The sequence below is a fragment of the Camelus ferus genome, chromosome 13 (genome assembly GCF_009834535.1).
Source record: "Camelus ferus isolate YT-003-E chromosome 13, BCGSAC_Cfer_1.0, whole genome shotgun sequence".
Lineage (NCBI taxonomy): Eukaryota > Metazoa > Chordata > Mammalia > Artiodactyla > Camelidae > Camelus > Camelus ferus.
In genome coordinates, this window is record NC_045708.1 from 553,665 (window position 1) to 572,743 (window position 19,079).

The following is a 19,079-nucleotide window of genomic DNA, read 5'->3' on the forward strand; positions in this document are numbered from 1 at the left end:
GGTTTATTGGCACAAATGTTTGGCCACGAAGTGGGGCGCAGTTCTCGTCTTGGTCCAGTGGCCGGGCGCTTTCCAAGAACCACCCGAAATGCTCTCCCGGAGCCTCCTGGCTGTCTGCCAGACACTTGGCGCTGACCCTGCTGGCCTGGCGCACCACTGTCACTCTGGGCTCAAGGCCTGGATGGAGAGCGGGGAGGGCCAGCATCCCGGCCTCGTCTGTCCTGGCGCCTCCCTCTCGGCTCAATACCCCGGCCCCCACCCCGTCTCCCCTGCCCCGAGTCCGCTCTGCCCTGGTGGGCCTCTCAGTGCTCACAGCCCAGAGGCACCCTTGCCAACATCCCACCTGGCTTGGCTTCTCTGCCCCGTGGAGCCTGAGGGCCGTCCCGTCGAGTCATCCGCCTCAAGACACCAGTTCCCCCAGCCCCCACCAGGACCGTTCAGACTTCGGCACCCCCTCCGCAGGGATAGCCGAGTGGGGATTCCTGGCTCTGACAGCTGTCGCGCCCCGCACTTAGAGCCCTTCCCACTCGCCCCCCCACGGGGTCCCTCCGCTGGCACTTGCAGGCCCCCCTCCCCCCTGGTGCTTCAAGCCTTGCCTCTGCTGGCGTCAGCCCCTCGCCTCCCTCTTCCTCAGCCGGGTACTCTCTTGCCACGTCCCCTCCCGCCGCGTCCCTCCCCTCTCGCAGGGTCCCTGTCAGGCCAGTGCCTGCCAGGGAACGTGTCCTGAGCTGGCCAGGATGGAGGTGCCACTCCCTGGTCTCCTCCTATGTCCGGTGGTTGAGGGGGTTCCATTTGGGGGAAAAGCCGCCAAGTCATTCAGCCCCCAGCGAGTTTGGGGACCCCAGCTAATTACCCCTTCATAAGCCTGTGCCCTTGGCTTCTGTCCGTTCCCTGGCGTCCGGGGGCCCTCATCACCCCCCCCAAGTGACCCCGCCCAGCAGGCCCTGCCCAGGCCACTGCCACCGACCCACAGGCCCAGGTCCCCGCGCGCGCCCGCGGCTGGAGGGGGCGGGTGCTCCCAACAGCGGGCAGCCAGCTGGTTCTCTTCAGGGCCGGGCGTGTCCCCCTCCCCCCAGAGCTGTAACCCGAGCCTCCATAGCGCCTCCCCGCTGCCCCGAGCCCCGACAGCGAGTCCGCAGGCGCCATGGGCCGCGGGGCCTGCGTCCCCTCGGAGGCGTCGGGGACCGGCGACCGGCCCCGCCGGCTCGGAGCCGTGCTGGGCGCGCTGTGCCTCCTCCCCGCGCTCGTGCTGCTGACCCGGCAGGGGGTCCCGGCGGCCCGGCCCGCGGCGAGCGCAGCGCAGGTGAGAGTGGGCTCGGGAAACGGGCGGGTCCAGCCCGGCTCCGCGGCCCAGGTGTTGGCGAGGTCGTGTGTCCGCCGGTGGGGCGGGGGGAGCGGGCAGCATCTGCCTCCAACCCCGCCCACTCTGACCTGGCCTGTTTTTAGTAACCTTTTTTTCCTGGTTAAAGTAACCCCGCTCCGGGTATTACACCAGAAAATGTCAGCGCTGCCGGGAGCGTGCGGCCCCCACCCCATTTCCTTCCAGTCCCTTTTCCTGGCATCTTCGGGCTTGGGGCCAGCCCCTGCTGCCTCCCCAATGGGCACTTGCTTCCCTTGAAGGGAGATGCTGCGCCCCACCCCGCGGGTGTCCCAGCCCCCGCGAGCCTTGGTCCACTGCACCCCCAGGCGCCTCGCAGACGCCGCTACACCCTGACCCCCGCCAGGCTGCGTTGGGACCACTTTAACCTCACGTACAGGTGCGACCCTGGCCCTGGGGGGATGGGGTGCGATGCAGCCTAGCCACAACCCCTGACCTGGACTCCCCTCCCTCCCCTCCAGGATCCTCTCCTTCCCAAGGAACCTGCTGAGCCCCAGCGAGACCCGGCGGGGCCTGGCCGCCGCCTTCCGCATGTGGAGTGACGTGTCCCCCTTCAGCTTCCGCGAGGTGGCCCCCGAGCAGCCCAGCGACCTACGCATAGGTGGGCACCGTGCCCCTGCCCCCGCCCAGCCACGAGGCCCCCTCTCAGCCCCATGCTCCCCCAGGCTTCTACCCGGTCAACCACACGGACTGCCTGGTCTCCCCGCTGCACCACTGCTTCGACGGCCCCACGGGCGAGCTGGCCCACGCCTTCTTCCCCCCGCACGGCGGAATCCACTTTGACGACAGCGAGTACTGGGTCCTGGGCCCCACGCGCTACAGCTGGAAGAAAGGTGACGGCCGGCCTGGCCTCCTGTGGGGGCCCTCACACCACGATGGGCATGGGGGTGGGTCTTGGGGGTCGTGGCTGCAGTGGGGCTCAAGCATGCAGGGAGGGGAAGGCTGTGAGGAGGCCTGGAGGCCTGGGTTCCCGGAGCCTGAAGCCCCCCCACCCCCACACCGCCGGAGCTGGAGCTGCATTCCTGGGGGCCAGCTCACCGCCTCGCTGGCCTGGAACATTCTTATCTTCCCATGGCTGCGCCGAGGGAGGCTCCCTGCCCTGCCGCAGATGTGCGGGCCGCGGGGAGTAAGGCCGGCGGGCGGAGGGAGGAGGGCTGGGCCGGGGTCCGAGGCGCTGACCGGCAGGGCCTGCAGGCGTGTGGCTCACCGACCTGGTGCACGTGGCGGCCCACGAGATCGGCCACGCGCTGGGCCTGATGCACTCTCAGCACGGCCGGGCGCTCATGCACCTCAACGCCACGCTGCGCGGCTGGAAGGCTCTGTCACAGGACGAGCTGTGGGGGCTGCACCGGCTCTACGGTCAGTGCCCCGGCCCAGGGTGCGGGCGGGCGGGCGGGCTGGGGGCCGGGCAGGCCCTGACTCGGCCGCCGTCCTGCAGGCTGCCTGGACCGGCTGTTCGTGTGCGCGTCCTGGGCGCGGAGGGGCTTCTGCGACGCCCGCCAGCGGCTCATGAAGAGGCTGTGCCCCAGCAGCTGTGACTTCTGCTACGGTGAGGGCAGTCGGGTGCCTGCCCCGACCCGGTCTGCGCCGTGGGCCAGGCACTGAGGCGGCCTCTCCCCCCGCCCAAGCAGAGTTCCCCTTCCCCACGGTGGCCGCCACCGCCCCGCCCCCCAGGACCAAAACCCGGCTGGTGCCGGAGGGTAGGAACGTGACCTTCCGCTGTGGCCAGAAGATCCTCCATAAGAAAGGCAAAGTGTAGTGAGTGACCCCCCCCCCAACCGGGGCGCCCAAGGGTGGGCGGCGCGGGCGGGGACGGGACCCTGCCCAGCGCTCCACCTCCCCACAGCTGGTACAAGGACCAGGAGCCCCTGGAGTTCTCCTACCCCGGCTACCTGGCGCTGGGCGAGGCGCACCTGAGCATCATCGCCAACGCTGTCAACGAGGGCACCTACACCTGCGTGGTGCGCCGGCGGCAGCGCGTGCTCAGCACCTACTCCTGGCGAGTCCGCGTGCGGAGCTGAGGCCCCTCCGGCAGGCTGAGGCTGCTGATAAAGCCCTTTCTCTCTGACGTCTCCGCGCCCTTTCTTGGGAGGGTGGGTGGCCGGTCTTGCGCCCACGGAGCAGGGAGCCTGAGGCCAGGACACCCCGACTTCCCTGCATAGTTCCTTGCGGGGAGAACACAGGCCCCGGAGACAGGCCAGGAAGGGCTTCTGCAGACGGAGCCTGCAAGCGGGTCCGCTGAGGCCCAGAATGAGGCAGGAAGCTGAGCCAGGGTGGGGGCTGCTATGGCTGCCTGGCCTCCCCGAGCACAGCAGGTCAGGGGTTGGGGGACGCCCTCAGCAGGAGGAGGGGACCAGGCTGGGGACCCCAACAGAAGGGACTAGCTTGGTGTGGGCAGTGGCAAGGGTCCCCTCTGTAGAAGCGACACCCTGTCCCGCCAGACCAGGAGCTGAAGGACTTGCTGGTGGCAGGAGCCGGGCCCACGTGGGATCAGAGGCCCCCCTTGCTCCCACCTCCCCTCCCAGGCAGCACTAGCCCAGCACCCGGTGCAGGGCCAGTGGCTGAAAGAAGGACATTCCAGATCTTTCCTCCAAGAGTATTTTACTACATCTTAAAACGTGTAACCACCTTGTACAAAAAACCCACTGTGGCTGAGCACGCCACGCCCAGCTCCGGGGGCCTGGGGGAGGGAAGGAGGCCTGGCAACTGCAGCCTGAACAGTACAGAGTAAAACCCCCACAGTTCAGTCCCTAGTCGCGGCCAGCACCGGACCGGCCTGGCCCCCAGCAGTCACCGTGGTTGTGTGCGAGGGAGGACGGACGCCCGCCCTCTCCTTGCAGGGAAGGTCCAATACCTCTGAAAAAATACAGCCTTTCCTCCCACAACAAGGAAAATGTGATTTAATTCTACAAATTTACAAGCCTAGATGAAATAAAAACAAAATGCGGAGACCCAACAGGACCAGCAGTCTGACTTGAGGCTGGCAGCCGCCGCGTCCAGTCAGGGCAGGACCTAGGTGGACCCAGATGCCGCCTCCAACGTCTGCCCTGGTCCCAGCTGGGCCGTCGGTCGGCATTCCCCAGGGTGGGTCTGGGGTCCACTCTGAAGCTCAGAACTTCAGGCTGAACCCTGGGCCGGCGGCTGAGGCACCCTGGTTGGTGGTGGTGAGGTGGAAACCCGTCTCCTTCAGGTCGTCGTCACCCTGCAGAGACAGCGGCAGCGTGGGGCCCTGGCTGGGCCAGCCCCACCTCAGGGACCCCCCGAGCCTTCCCGCCCCGGCCAGCCTGCCCCTCACCAGCTGGCTGTAGCCCAGGCCTCCCTCCGGGGGCCGCGGGCTGGTGCCTCGCTTCACCCTCTGCTGTTCACTCTTGGCCGGCCACGTGGGGAACATGGAGGGGTCGATGGGGAGGGGGGTCTCTCGGAAATATTCGTGCTTGAGGCCGTCCTCTGCGTTGACCCTCCGCCCAGGGAAGTAGGTCAGGAACCTGGGAGAACAAGGGCGGTTGGGGCCACCGCGGGGTGGGGCTGGGGGAGGGCCCAGGGACAGGCGACCCCCGCCCACACGCACTTGTTCATGAGGTCGAAGCCCTGGTCTGAGAGCAGGGCCCCGAAACGCTTGCGGAGATTGTTATATGGGTACTCAGTGAAGGTCATCTTCTTGACGGCAGGGAGGTCATTGTAGCCAGGCCAGATTTTCTCACTGGGGGTCCCCAGGTCCTAAAAGAGGGGGATGTCTCAAACAGCCAGGCCCGGCAGGGAGGGGTAGTGGCCTGCAGCGCCCCCACACGGCCTAGTGGGCACCTGCAGGCGGTGCCCCAGACCCACCTTGAACACTTTGTTGATCTGATCGATTTCCGACTTCCCAGGAAACAGTGGCTTCTGAGTCAGCAGCTCCCCAAAGATGCAGCCCACCGACCACATGTCCACGGCCGTGGAGTACTCCTGAGAGACCAGGGTGCACTCAGGGGGCTGGCAGGTCGCCCGGGCCCAGGGCTGGTTCCTGCTCACCCACACTCACCTTGGCGCCCAGCAGCAGCTCTGGGGCGCGGTACCACAGGGTCACAACAACTGGGGTGTAGGCCTTCAGAGGAGACCCGTACTCCCGTGCCAGCCCGAAGTCCCCCACCTTCAGGGATAAACGGTGGGCTGCAGCTGGGAGCTGGGCCCTCTGAGCTGGCCTGGGGGCGCTGGCCGAGGATGGGGGCCAGGCAGGGGGCGGGCTCACCTTGAGGGCGGGGGCCGGGCGGGGGCGTGGGCTCATCTCGAGGACGGGGGCCGGGCGGGGGCGTGGGCTCACCTCGAGGGCGGGGGCCGGGCGGGGGCGTGGGCTCACCTTGAGGATGCCTGCATGGCTCAGCAGCAGGTTGGATGTCTTGAGGTCGCGGTGCAGGATCCAGTTGTCGTGCAGGTGCTTCACGCCGCGCAGCAGCTGGATCATCAGGGTCTTCACCTCCCCTGCACGGAGACAGGTCAGCAAGGGCCGGCCCCGTGGGTCACCCAACACCCCAGCAGCCACCAGGCGTCCCAGCCCAGGGCACGGGTACTCTCGCCCACATGGTACAAAGGGTCAGAGTCGGAGGTCACGCTCCTTCTGCCCCAGGGACGTCACCAGTGGCCCGGGGGAGGGACACCCCTTGGGGTCGGGGTCAGGGCCACACTGTAGGACTAAGGCCTGCAGGAGGCCCACCTGGCAGAAACGGCTGCTTCATGGTCTCCATGAGGCTCTTGAGGTCGTGTTCCACGTAGTTCATCACGATGTAGATCTTGTCCATGTTGCTGCCCACGACTATTTCCTGGGAAACAACCACGGGCCCGGTGACACCGGCGCCCAGGCCAGCCTGCTGCCTGGCTCCCCGGCTCCCCCTGACACCCGGAGCCCAGCCCTCACCCTGACAGTGACGATGTTGGGGTGCTGTGCCTTGAGGATCGTGTTGATCTCCCGCAGTGACGTGATGGGGAAGCCCTCCTTCTCCTTCTCCATCTTCAGCCGCTTCAGAGCCACGATCTCATCTGAAGAAAGCAGTTTAAAGACAAGTACTGAGAAACACCCTCCCACCAACACTCTTCTGTTCACCACTGTCTCCCTCCGTGGTCACAGACAGCAAACCTCGACACCCCAAATGGCATCCACGGCACTCAGGGTCCCCAACGGGCTCTCTGATTCTTCAGAGCCTGGCCGCAGGGCTGGGAGAGCGCCAACCCACGGCTCACACACCTGCTCAGGTGCCGGCACTCAAGACCGATGCCCTGGTGGCTCTCAGGCCTGGCCAGGTGGACTCCACACCGTCTGGGAGTGAGTGGCCTGAGGTTGCAACCGAGCAGCAGAGTCTGATGGCCAGGCTGACCTGTGACCTCCGGAGGTACCAAGAGGTCGGTGGCTCAGGTGTGCGCCAGTCAGGTAAGGCCAAGCTGACGCCCAGCACCAGGGGAGGGGCAACTTCTAGGATAGTAGGGAACTGTGTCCCATGACCTTAACACTGGAGGTGCCAGGGCCCAGGACGGCCCCAGCTGAGATCTCAGCCCCCACCAGCTGGCCACGACACAGGCAGGACACCCCACCTCCCTCCTGGAGCTGATGTGGGGGCCTGAGGGGCTGGCTGGGACTCTGGACCACCCAGTTCCTGCCCCACGTGCGCCCCCCCCCCAACAAGGGACCACCTCGGGACTCAACCCACCTGTTTTCTTGTCCTTAGCTCTGTACACCACCCCATAAGTGCCTTCTTCAATCCTGTTCAGGCACTGGAACTCCTCCACACTCCGACAGCCCTGGGAGGAAGCACCAGCGTGGGGGCGCAGCAGCCGGGGTCACATCCCACAGCCAACCCCCACCACGAGGTCTCGGGAGGGCCCAGAGGGTGCGTGGACGGTGGGCCAGGAGCAGCTCTGCTCTCCCGCCGCTGCTTCCTTCAGTCAGCACGTGCCCTTTATCCTGAAATACACCCAACGTGGACAAAAGCCAGCGCGGGCACCCCCCCAGGCACTCATCCTGAGACGGCGCCAGCACAGGAGGGCCTGTGGCGCACCCTGCCTGCTGCACGACTCCTGCCCAGTCCCTCCCAGCCGCTCCCCAGCAGGGCACGGGCCGACTCCCACCACTGCCCTACGACCCCCACATGGCGACAGGGCAACGGACGGCAGCTGCCCACTCAGCCCAGGCTGAGTAGAAGTGACTGCATGCCCGGCCACCGCCAGTCTCCCTGCCTCCTGTGCGTGCAGCCCCTCGTGGGCGTCCTGGCTGCGCTCACAGGAGCTGTCCTCCCACCCATGCAGCTCGACAAGAGGCCAGACTATGGTCACAGACACGCAGAGGGCGGCGGCCCCATCCGTGACCAACACAGCACAGCCAGCCTAGGGGTGGGCAGGTGCCTGACCTGCAGGGCGGGCAGGTACTTGGGCAGCTCCTGCTTGAGCTCAATGGGCGACAAGGCCGGCGAGTCGGGCACGAACTCTCCTTCGGTGAGGGCACTGCTGTGTGGGGTGCCCTCACCCGCCTCCTCTTCCCCTTCTTCACTCTCCCCAGAATCCCGGTCAAATCGTGACTCTGGAACTTCAAGAGTGAAACCCATCATGGAACCAGGAACCAGCAAGTGTCACAACCAAGTCCTGTTCTGAGGAAACAGTGAGCCCATGAAGGAGCCACGTGGGGGGGCACCCCAAGAGCCACACATGGGCTGTGCGACCCACCACCCGGGACAGACGGCATAGCATCTCAGGCCTGCCCAGAACTCATCACTACTGGCCCGGCGTACAGCTGGCTGCCTGCAGAGGCCACACCAGCCCCAGGCCAGGGAGGGCCCTGCGGTCAGAGCTGAGCTGGCAGATCCCTCCGTGTCCAAGCCCAGCAGCCCCCAGGATGGCATGCGGTCAGCATTGTTCCTCTAAGGGATGCCAGCTACCAAGGCACAAGTGCCAAGCATGGGGCAGAGTCTTGGGACCACCAGCATGGGTGCTCGCCGCGGCCTCTGGGGCAGCATGTCCTCGGACAGTAGTCCCCGCCCAGCCATGCTCACTGAGCACGCAGGCCTCGTACCGACGAGGACGTGGTTCTCGCCCTCTCGCTCCTCATCTTCGCTCATTTCCTCCTCACTCACTTCTTCTGCAAGAGACACAGGCAGCAGCTCAGACCCCACAAGCAGAAGCACCTCCGGTGGTCAACCCTGGGGTGCCACGTGTGTCCCAGAGCAGGCGCTTTCAACTGGGAAGTGTTTTTACTCAGACTTCAAACTGTTTTCTGTGGTTTCCAGGCTCCCATGAGATTGAGGGGCCTCGCTCTCACCTGCCGACTGTGCAGATGCGTCCTCGGAGTTGCTCCCCGTCTCCTCCTCCTCCTCCTCCTCCTCTTCCTCCTCCTCCTCCTCCTCCTCCGACTCCTCACTGCTGCTCCCCTCCTCCTCCTCCTCCTCCTCCTCCTCCTCCTCCGAACCAGACCCCGACTCTGCTGTGGGAAGAGAACCCAGGTGGCCCGGCGGCCTCCCTCCCTCCGGCGGCAGCAGTGCAGCGGGGCCCGGCAAGGGCGGTTACCCGATGAGGACTCGGCCGAGCTGGTCTTCCTCTCACTGTCGCTAACGTCCTGCAGGTCAGACAGCAGGTCTCTCTCTTCCGTCTTCTCTTCTTTTACTGATGAAACAAACCACTGAAGGTGAACGTGGGGACATGTTGTCAAGCAAACATCAGATGGTGCTTTTCACACAAATCTGACGCCAGTTTGTCTGAAAACAGCGCCTCCGCAGGCCTGGAGGTGGGAGACGCCTCTTCAGGGACAAGTGACAGCGTTTCAGCAAGAAACTGACTTCCCACAGATCCGCACGGCGCGGCCCCCGTGCCTCGGCCTGTTCAGTGTGGCAAGGAGGTAGCACGGCTCTGCGCTCATGCTCCCCCGTGAAGACCGGCCATGACACTCACCGGGCTTCCGGCCTTCCCCCAGCTCGAAGCGCTCGCGAGGCGGCCGGAGGGGGCTCCGGCTCCAGTGGCTGGCCTTCACTTTGTCGCCATAGTCCTCCCTCAGGGCTCGGTGATGTGCAGACCCTGCACACACACAGCAGAACAGAGACGGCGCTGCCTTTCCAGGACCCCTTGTGCCCCCCGCTGCCTGTACACTTCCAACGGCGCTGGGCTGGGCCGGGTAGCTGCCCCGAGCACCCTGGGCCCTCAGACTGCCATCCACTGGTCAAAGAGGAAGGCCAAGAACCTGCCGCTTCCAGCTGGGCCCGATCGCCAGCGGGCCGGGCGCCCTCACCTTCCCTCCGGGCCTCCCGCTCCTTGCGCCGCTCCTCCGCCCGCCGCTCCCGCTCCTTCTGCTCCCGCTGCTCCTTCTGCTGCTCCCGCAGCTTGCGCTCGCGCTCCCGCTTCCTCTCCAGCTGCTCCAGGCGGTCCCTGGAACAAGCACACACTGACTTTCCCCAGAACGAAAGTTGTCTCCTGTGCTCCCCACACTCCTGCTTCAACTTATAAACTCCAAAGGGCTTTTAAGAGCAGGCTGTGGGTGTCCACGTGTCCTGGGAGCCCAGATCCTGAAGAGCCACGCCGGAGACAGTGAAGTAGGGGGACAAGGCAGCTCCGCCTGTGAGGCACAAAAACCCCACCGGCTCCAGGCACCTGTTAGGTAGTTCTACCAGACTCCGCGAGAATTTCCCCAAGGACACCTGAGAGCAGAGTTTAAATCCCCTTAGAGGGAGGTACATTTTCTTGGGCTACAAAGGGGTGGGAATGCCCACTTGGGGAAGGTGGGGCAGGGGAGCCGCAGACAGGCCAGCCGGCCTGCCCTCCTCCCCGGAGCCCCGGGCACCACCCCCCAGCTCAGCCCTCTTGGGGACAGATAGGCAGAAGGCGGTGAGGTGTCGTGCTGGGGACAGGCAATCTCAGGGACCGGAATGGGTGGCCAGGCAGCCGACGAATAAACACTCAACCCAGTCAACTCTTCAGTCCCCAAAGAGGTAAGGCCGGATGCGACCTGAAAAGCTGACACGCTGGAACATAAGGACCGTCACACACACAGAAACGAGCACAAGCTTCGGTGAGAGGGCCAGGGCTGAGCCAGCACTGACCACGTGGATGTCACCACCTCAGGGGCCAGACCACGACTCCTGGGGTCCATGCGCTGTTTGCCTATGAGTTCACACTACCCCCAAATACAAGTGGACATGTAACTTGCCTAAGAAACTCAACTAGTGCATGTGATTCCTCGTGACTTGCTGCGTCACAAGCCAGTTTCTGAACGTTCCCATCACCCACTGACCACGCTGCTGCCAGAAGCGACCACCCCCTCACCCCTAAGCTTTCTGGCCACTCTGCGTCTCCCGGATGTTTCTTCTACTTGCTTTGGGTCAAGTCTGCTTTCCTTTTATTCCTGGTTTCTTCGGGTAAAAGGTTAGGTTACTGACTTGACAACTTCCCTGTCTGGTTTCAGGGGCTTGAAGCCAAGCGCGCCACACTAAGTACAGCTGCAGCCCGGCCCCAGGGCCCGATGCACCGTCTTTGTTCTCATTTAGTTCAAAGTGTGTTTCTTCCCTGAAGTGTCTTCACTGGGCCATGGGTTATTCAGAGGCGGGCTGCTGGATCCCAGACACTAGAGGATTTCCCTGGGTTTCCTCCTGTTGCCAATTTTTAATTTAATTCTTCTGTGGAAGAGGGCCTACTTTTTGTATCTCAACTTTTCTTTTTAATTTTAAGGGAGTAATTAGGTTTATTTGCTTATTCAAATGGAGGTGCTGGGGATTGAACCCAACTTCATGCATGCTGGGCACATGCTCTTCCACTGAGCTATCCCCTCCCCCTCAACTCTTTTAAGTGAGACTTGTCACATGGTCTGGTACAGCTCTCTGCTGAGAGGCATCCCAGGGCCCTGGCGCGACACATGTGCTGCGTGCACCGGACAGCGAGACTGACCTGGCTGGTAGGACTTCCCAAACTTCCTGCACCCTCGCTGATTCTCTCTGGTTGTTCCACGGACAATTGGTGCGGGGAACTGGCGGTTCCAGCTATAATCCAACTGCTTCTCCACTCAGTCCTGTCAGCTCTTGCTTCAGAGACGTCTGGGCTCCACTGCCAGGTGCGTGGACACTGCTCACTGTTGGACCTTCCTGCTCTACCTTCTTGCTCTCTTGAAGGCCTCTGCTCTTAGCATCTGTCGTGACGTTTGTTTTGTCTGACATTAGCATAGCCACTCAAGCCCTCTCGCAGCGTTTCCATCCTTTCTTCCAAACTTTCTTGTCTTTGGCTCTAAGATGTCCCTCTCCAGATGGCACAGACGGGATCTTGCTCTTCTGACAAGCTCTCCCTTGTTTGGGGCACCCAGACTGTTTCACATTTAATACAATTATGGATGTGGCTGAATTTTTCTTTCTCTTTGTTTTCTGTTTTTGTCCCTTTGTTTCTCCCTGTTTTTGGTTTAAATAAGGATTCTTAGTATACCATTCTAACCCCTCTGTGGACTATTTTTACAAGTTATTTTCCTAGAGGTTGCTCTAGAGATCACATGACGCATCTTAACAGGTTAATTCTGGGAAAACGCAGAAACTGCCCCACAGAGCCCCTCCTTCCCCCTCGGTGCCGTCTACACACACGGCCTCATGGTGCATTCATAACGACTGTCCTCATGCACTCGTGTCTCTCGTAGAGGACAAGACGTGAGAAGAGTCAGTCACAGACTCTGTGTCAGCCTGCACTTCAGCCGTCCCCGAGCTGCCTCTTCCCATGGTGTCACTTCATTCAGCCCAAAGGTCTTCCTGGGTATTTCTTGGAAGGCGGGCTTTGCTGACGGTGAGTCCCTGTCTGTTCATACAGGAAGGTCTTTATTTGCCCACTCCTGGAGAGCAGTTTTGCTGAACACAGAATTCCTGGGGGGCAGGCTCCCTGCCCTCTGACCCCGTTGTTCCTAAGAAGCCCCCACCAACAGCACTGGGCCCCTATGCCAGCCCTTCGCTGCTCCTTTCTCGAATTTCTCACTGGGTTTCACCCGTCTGACCATGATGTGACTCTTTACTTACCCTACTTGAGGCTCACTGAGCTTCCTGGATACGGAGATAAACGTCTTTCATCAAAGTTGGGAAGTTGCGACTGTTACTTTAAAAAAGTCTCAGTGCCCCTGGCTCTCCTCCCCCAAGACAGCTGTCACACCGCTGCTGGTACAGTGGGGGCTGCCCCCCAGGTCTGGAGGCTCTGTTCACTCTTCAGTCTTTTTTTCTCTCTGTTCTTCACAATGCATAATTTCCATTCCTCCACCTTCAAGTTCCTTGCTTCCAGGTCTTTGCTAAATCCGGAACACAGTTTTTACTGATGCGTTTCTTCCTTAACACCTCCTTATTTCTTTATATGGCTCAGAACTTTGTTAGAAATGGGACGTTTCAGATGACGTACTGCAGCAGCTCTGCAGCCTGATCTCCCTCCCAGTTGCTCCTATCGGCCTAGGAGCCTGTGGGGCTGGGGCTGTGAACTCGTGCTTCCCTTGAGAAGGGGTCACTGCTGTACTTTATCGTGTGCTGCTTTTTATTTTCATGCTTGGCTTTCTTGGGGTCACCACTGTGTCTGCACCACTGTGAGACCAGACCACACCGGACAGAGGACAGCCCAGCAATGTTTCATGCATGAGCAGCGAACCTGGGCCTGTGACAGCTCTGATGGCCTCGCTGTGGTCTCAGACCTCTGCCTCTTGGCCTCATCTCACACATGCCCTGTGTCCTGAGAACCAAGGCTCCTCTTCCACCTCCTTTACATACCCAGCTGTTCCATCCTCGCTGCTGAGAATGCTGGCACCTGCTTTTCCTTCCTTGCAGCAGCCCAGCTCCCAAACTCTCTGGAAACAAACTCAGCACACAGAGGTGGCCTTAGCATTCATACCTGAGCCACGGAGAAGTGACCTGGGGCTAAACAGATGTCCCCTCCTGGGAATCCGAGCCCTGCAGACCAAAGCCCAGCTCCTGGGCCATTTCACGGCCTTTCAGATTTCCCTTGTTACTTCTCCTCTTTGTCTGGGGGAGCCACAGTCTACTTCCGCCGTGACCCCAGAGAATCTAAGCACACACCCATCAGCCTCCCTGGACAAGACCCCCTAAAACAGGCCTGTGCAGAGGAGGCACACAGTAAATATCTGGTGAGTGAACGGATGGCAGCACCCCACACCACTCACTGTGTCAGAACCTACATATGGGGACTGCAGCTCCAAGGCACGCCCCAAGGATCTGAGAGCAGCACTGGTCCCCCTCCCACGGGGCGGCCCCTCCCAACCCGATGCGCTGGGCTCAGCGGTGCGGACAGCGCCTCACCTCCCCCGCCACCCGCCACCACGTGTAGGAAGACCCTCTCCCTACCCTCTCCTCCCCACCGCTGCCCGCCCAGCCCAACCTTCATCCCTCACATCGCAACTCCGCCGGGACCCAAGCTGCCTCCGGTGTCACCGTGCCCGCAGTCCCACCTCACACGCTGACACAGGTCTCTGCCGTGAGTCGGGCCCCGCCAGTCCGGCTCCTGAGCAGCCCTGACCAGCCTCCACCTGGAGGACAGAGACACGGATCTCCTCCCTTCCTGAATCTCTCTCCATCGACTCACATTCACTCGTCTTCAAGATGCAGAGAACTCGGCTGCTTCAGGACAAGTGTGGCTAGCCCCCCCCCCCCCACCGGCGCCCGTGCTCACCTCTCCCTCCGGGAGTGCTCCCGCGCCAGCTCCCGCCTCTTCTGCCGCTCCCACTCCCGCCGCGCCTTGTCCTGCTCCTCGCGGTGCCGCTTGCGGCGCTCGTGCTCCCTTTCCTTCTCCTTCGCCCTGGCGTGCTTCCCTGCAGAGACACGGGCTCGCGCTAGGGCACTCAGCCTCCAGAAACCCAACTCAGAAATGCCCAGTGAGAAGAGAAATACCTAAGTAATGGCTTGGAGACAGTCATGACTTCATGTTAGAAACAAAAGAAGTGAAGACCCTGTACGGTAAGCCCCCAATTAAGAAAAAAAAAAATGTGATAATCACTGAGTAGAACTGTGATTTTCAGCTTCTCCTTCTAAACTCTCTCCTGAATAAACTAATTAGACTATTAATTTCATAATTTTAAAAAATCATCATTCATAAAGAATACAGGACAATGCTTAGCTCTTTTCAGTGGGTTTCTGTATCACGTTATAAGCCAAGTCAACCAACCGCATTTACCTGTGAGATTTACCTCAGGCCCCAGGTCCAGTTTCCCCAACACACCCACGGAGCTCTTTATCCTGGTCTGAGATCAAACCCATTACTTGGACTTTACCAAGCACCTGTTTCTTAAAGCAATTGAGCACTGAAGAGTGTGTTTTCCCTTGTTGAATTAAGACAATTTTCTACGTAGACAAACTACCCCAAAACGATGTAATGAGGGGAAAACACACCAGAAGGAAAATGAAATGCCTACTCAGAATGACCTACAATAAATTCATGCTTTCAGCTAAAATTTCATTCTCTTCTCTTTCAACTGTGCCAGATTATGAAAACAGAAACAGACCACATTTCAATATAACAGGAAAGAAAACAAATGCTATGTACCCCCTTCTGCTGAATGACTACGGTGCCTCCGTTTCTCTTTTCTCTTTTCGTCTTTCCTGTGGTGAGCTTTCTCCTTTCGAGACATTTGCTGGGGTGGTTTGATAGCCAAAGAATCATCCTCCTCTCCTCTGAAACAAGACACCACAGCATCACATCATGCTTGAGAAAGTCAGGCTGGGAGCATGTGGCTATGGTGAAGCTTCTCGAACCCGCAGAAACAAAGGCTCAGATGTGAATAAAGTTGAGTCTCAACCGTCATTTAAAAGAATTTGTTAATTATGAAACATAAGCCCAAACTGTATGTCAGACACAGATTCAGAGGAAAAGTGCATGTGGGGAATCAGTGATACATGGAACTGAAATCTCTGAGGAACCATAGGCTGTGATAGGCAGGTTCATCATCATGATGGTGGTGACAGTTTTACAGGTAATTATACAAAACCGGATCAAACAACACATTTCAATATGTGCAGTTTGTTATTTATACCTCAATAAAGTTGTTAAAGAAGGTCCCACCATTTTAATCAAACTTAATGATCTCAAAAGGTCATTCAACAACAATCTTCAAATACTACATAACCAAAACCTTGGGAGAATTCACACCCTGATGCCTTTTTGCCTTAATTTCTGGTTAGGTTGTTTTTAATTGCTTGACGATGGACACAGGAGGAAACAAGTGAGGAGACAACACGGCCCAGGACACATGGACCTCAGCAGGGACATTTCTGTGCCAAGGCCTGGCTCAGGTATCTTTCACAAGTACTTTGGTTTATCTGTACAAAATTTTAGGCAGTCATCATTTTATAAACACCACAAACATTCAGCAAAATCATTTTAAAGCACCATGTACATGGTGCAGACGTGACTGAAGAATAAGCACAAAGAAAGGAACACACTCAGTCCTTTCATGACAGGGGTGAGACGATAACCGGCCCTGCACAGGATCTCATTCTGACTGTGAGGTAAACCACAGATCACGACTACAAACTTCTAAAGTAACACTGAGAGGGACCAGCCAGTACCACAACCCTGCAGTGGGGCCCCAGCCACCTCTCAGAGGAGCCCAGCATGCCTCTCCTCACCTGTCTTCCATGGAGTCCTCTCTTCTGTAGGGTGAGTTCCTTATTGTTATCTCCATGCGGTGGTCCCTCAGCTCCCCTTCCTCAAGGGAATCCCGCTTGGAATCCCGGTCATCAGACTAAGAAGTAAGGAGAAAGTAATTTTCCTCACAGATAAGCATATTTTTAATGATACTCAAACCTTGCAAACATCCAAAAACAAACTTTCACATACACTTTGAATGGACCGATGTTATAAAACACAGAAACCTTTCATTCAAATTCCATTACATCAGAATTATAACTCTGTTACCCAGAACTTGAGAAATTTAAAACCATTATACATGGCAAAGTATGTTAGATTCTATGCCAAGTATGTTAGTTCTTTATATGAGCCAAAACTGAGCCTAAAAGCATACCTTACACACCAAATACTTTGCACTGTCTCACAAGGTACTTATAAAAGACATAAAATGTTAACATCAACCTCAAGGCAACGTCCTATTATACTAAAAATACTTGGAAATGGCATCATGAACAGGATGAAGAAATGAGAAAAATCAGTCCAACTGTGCTAATGATTTTAGACCCAAAGTACTTGATTCTCCATACAGACACGATCATCTGCATGCAGCTTTAGTATGTTATCCATCCGTCTTCAACGTAAACTGAGTATCCCAAGGTTTTTGTTAATTTTTGAAACAGATTTTGGGCTCACCTGAAACATTTGGAAGTACAAAAGAACTTCACCGAAGAAGCGTTGTTCTAATGGAAAAACGAGGGTAAAAAAATTAAATCTCCTTATAAAAACCCACTTACTTAAAAAACAGGGCTTACGTTTTTTAAGCGTTTTATCTCTGCTTTCTCCTCTTGTTCCTTCCGTCGTTTCTTCTCCTGGAGAATTTCATCTAAAGTTTTCACTTTCCAAGAGTCCTTTTCATCACCCATTTGAGTTAAAACACTGCAAAAAGAAAAAGAATTCAAACTGCGTCAGGACACAGCGCCACAGTTTGATGCTATGCTGTCTCCAAACACTTCGGCCGCGTCACTTCTGAGCGCTTCAGTACAAAGCGTCGTTACGAGCGATGGGCTCTGAAAATTGACCGCTTGGACTCAAGTCTCTTTCCTGTCATTCCCGTCCGTCCGACCTAGGCCAAGGCACTTCGGCTCAGGTACCACTCCGTAACCGCCAAGACCACCACCTGATGGCAGCATCGTCTGGGGATAAAGTGAGACCATGCGGGTAGAGCTCGGAGCTCAGCACCTGGCACTCCCCTAGTACTGTTTCTGCCATCAGCGGGATTCACTATAAGTACCACTTGGGCTGCGTGAGCCCCTCGCCCGCCTGACGGCTGCGGCCGCATCGCAGGACACGAGGGCCGGCGGTGGGGGGCGCTCTGTGGGCGCTCCCGCAGAGCGGGCCGCACTTTCCCGGTCTCTGGGTTCAGTCGCGCTAACCGGGGTTCGGCCCCGCAAGGGGACTTGGGGAGTGTCTGGGCTCGCCGCCCCCTCAACTCAACCCCGAGTTCCGCGCGGGGCGAGATGGGACGCGGAAGCGGGGAGTGTCGCCCGGCCCGCGCGCGAGGCCCGCCGGGATCCGAGAGCTCGGGTGAGCCGGCCGCGCCCCCCGGCCGCCCGCCCCGCCGCCGCCGCCGCCCCCGCCCCCGCTTACCCCTGCGCCGCCGCCGCCGCCGGTCTCGGAGCCTGAGGAGAAACAGCGCCCGGCGCGCGCCAGGAGTGTCGTCACTTCCTGCGTCGGCGCGGGATGATGACGAAACAGGGCAGCCCGCGGCCGCCGCCTGTTCCGGACTGGAGCGGAGCGCTTGGCGCGCGCCTTGCGTCACCACCCGGATCGACGCTTACGGGTGACGACATCCGGCGCGCCGGGTTGGGGCGAATCCTGGTGGGGAGCCCCGCCCCGCCCCCCGCCCCCCGCCCGCCTCCCCTGCCGCCGCCGCCCTCGTCCCTCGGAGCCTGAGGACGTCGGGGACCCCCGGGGCCGGTCCCGCGCCGCCGGCCTCCAGTCCCCGCGTCGGGCTTCTCCCCGGTTGCTGGCTTGTGGCCCAGGGGAGCCCTGCGCCGAGAAAGGACCCCAGTGATGCTGCGGTTGACTCAGTTTTCCGAAAAGGAAAAGAAAGTCTTGTCCCCGCAGCCACGCATCTGGCTGAAGCTTCTGCAAAGCCGGGCAGGGCGCGTTCACAGGCGGTTCCTCAGGCTTGGCGCTTCCTCACATTTGCCTGCAAAGGTTTTAAAGACCCGAGCTCCCAAGGTTCCGCCTCAAACATGCTGAGGGTCGTGGAATGAGGAAGGCCTCTTCCCTAGCTCAGGTTTTCTGGGACCTTTGTGGTTTTAAGTGATCACAGAAAATTGGTAATCCAACAATCTGAATCTCTGAAAAGAGAATGGAAGATAAACGTTCACTCACATCTGCTGGACCTGAAATGGGAAATGTGTGGGCCCAACGGGCGTCCTTCAAAATCCAACGAGCCCTACCTACCCTCCATTCCTGGGCTCTCAGATGTCCGTCCTGTAACAGATAAAGGGATACACACTTTACCGGGTGTGTTTGCACTAACAAAGTCCTAGGTCATGCCCCATCTAACAGCTCAGGCTGGCTTGTTTCAGCCCACTTTGTCAGTCAGAAACAGACCCACCGCCCTTCTCGGACCCTAAACTTACCTCACAACCACTCAGAGCCTTGTGCACAAGTTGATCAGGGACCTTGTAACCCAGCCTTATAAAACACTCCAACAGCTGGCCCACAGCGTTCACACAGGTACCTCTCGCCCATGTGGCCTACTGTTTTCTGTGGCAGTGTAACCCAATAAACACTATTCTCATTCTTCATCTTTGCTAAATTCTTTAACCACCCAAGTGCCTCTAGCCCACCTTGTCTCTCAACAAAATGTAGAATGTGACAATAATCAGGGCACAAAAAGGGTGCATGGAATTGGAATTTTTTTTCTCCCCCTGGAAGGAAACGTTTATCCAAGCTCTTGTTTTACTTCCTGAGTTCTTGGTGGCGGGAAAAAAACTTTCATTTTTTTTTTTTTAAACTCCATGCTGAAAATGGGTGAAGGCAGTAAGCAACCACCTTGTAGGGGAGAGGGTATGGCTTAAGTAATACGGCGTGTGCTTAGCAT

General features: G+C 59.1%; 2 protein-coding genes and 1 long non-coding RNA gene across 11 annotated transcripts; 1 reads left to right on the forward strand and 2 right to left on the reverse strand.

The window, feature by feature from the left end:
- The first annotated feature begins 705 nt into the window (after positions 1 to 705).
- Positions 706 to 3,446, forward strand: MMP23B (matrix metallopeptidase 23B). Of its 4 annotated transcripts, XM_032494939.1 has the most exons (8): positions 815 to 1,303; positions 1,621 to 1,757; positions 1,840 to 1,979; positions 2,044 to 2,211; positions 2,573 to 2,737; positions 2,817 to 2,927; positions 3,010 to 3,136; positions 3,225 to 3,446. In XM_032494939.1, exons 1-8 carry the CDS (start codon positions 1,145 to 1,147, stop codon positions 3,397 to 3,399), a joined length of 1,182 nt encoding a protein of 393 aa, XP_032350830.1. In that variant the 5' UTR covers positions 815 to 1,144; the 3' UTR covers positions 3,400 to 3,446. The 4 variants fall into 4 exon arrangements, with proteins under 4 accessions (XP_032350829.1, XP_032350831.1, XP_032350828.1 ...); XM_032494940.1 differs by lacking the exon at positions 3,010 to 3,136 and having other exon boundaries at positions 734 to 1,303; XM_032494938.1 differs by lacking the exon at positions 3,010 to 3,136 and having other exon boundaries at positions 706 to 1,303; positions 2,044 to 2,737; positions 3,225 to 3,366.
- Positions 3,447 to 4,255: 809 nt separating this feature from the next.
- Positions 4,256 to 17,755, reverse strand: LOC102508660 (cyclin-dependent kinase 11B). Of its 6 annotated transcripts, none has more exons than XM_032494932.1 (21): positions 17,609 to 17,755; positions 16,774 to 16,897; positions 15,961 to 16,076; positions 14,879 to 15,006; positions 14,009 to 14,147; positions 13,788 to 13,865; positions 9,615 to 9,751; positions 9,281 to 9,403; positions 8,900 to 8,995; positions 8,655 to 8,813; positions 8,409 to 8,474; positions 7,750 to 7,925; positions 7,054 to 7,144; positions 6,267 to 6,388; positions 6,066 to 6,171; positions 5,712 to 5,833; positions 5,397 to 5,504; positions 5,204 to 5,320; positions 4,947 to 5,095; positions 4,674 to 4,863; positions 4,256 to 4,580 (listed from the first exon to the last, which is right to left on the reverse strand). In XM_032494932.1, exons 2-21 carry the CDS (start codon positions 16,882 to 16,884, stop codon positions 4,488 to 4,490), a joined length of 2,427 nt encoding a protein of 808 aa, XP_032350823.1. In that variant the 5' UTR covers positions 16,885 to 16,897; positions 17,609 to 17,755; the 3' UTR covers positions 4,256 to 4,487. The 6 variants fall into 6 exon arrangements, with proteins under 6 accessions (XP_032350823.1, XP_032350824.1, XP_032350822.1 ...); XM_032494933.1 differs by having other exon boundaries at positions 8,409 to 8,471; positions 8,655 to 8,816; XM_032494931.1 differs by having other exon boundaries at positions 8,655 to 8,816.
- A 368-nt stretch (positions 17,756 to 18,123) lies between these two features.
- On the reverse strand, positions 18,124 to 18,999 carry LOC116668215. The gene is made up of 3 exons (XR_004325277.1): positions 18,616 to 18,999; positions 18,434 to 18,463; positions 18,124 to 18,327 (listed from the first exon to the last, which is right to left on the reverse strand). It is a non-coding gene; the product is annotated as an uncharacterized LOC116668215 (long non-coding RNA).
- Between the last annotated feature and the right edge of the window lie 80 nt (positions 19,000 to 19,079).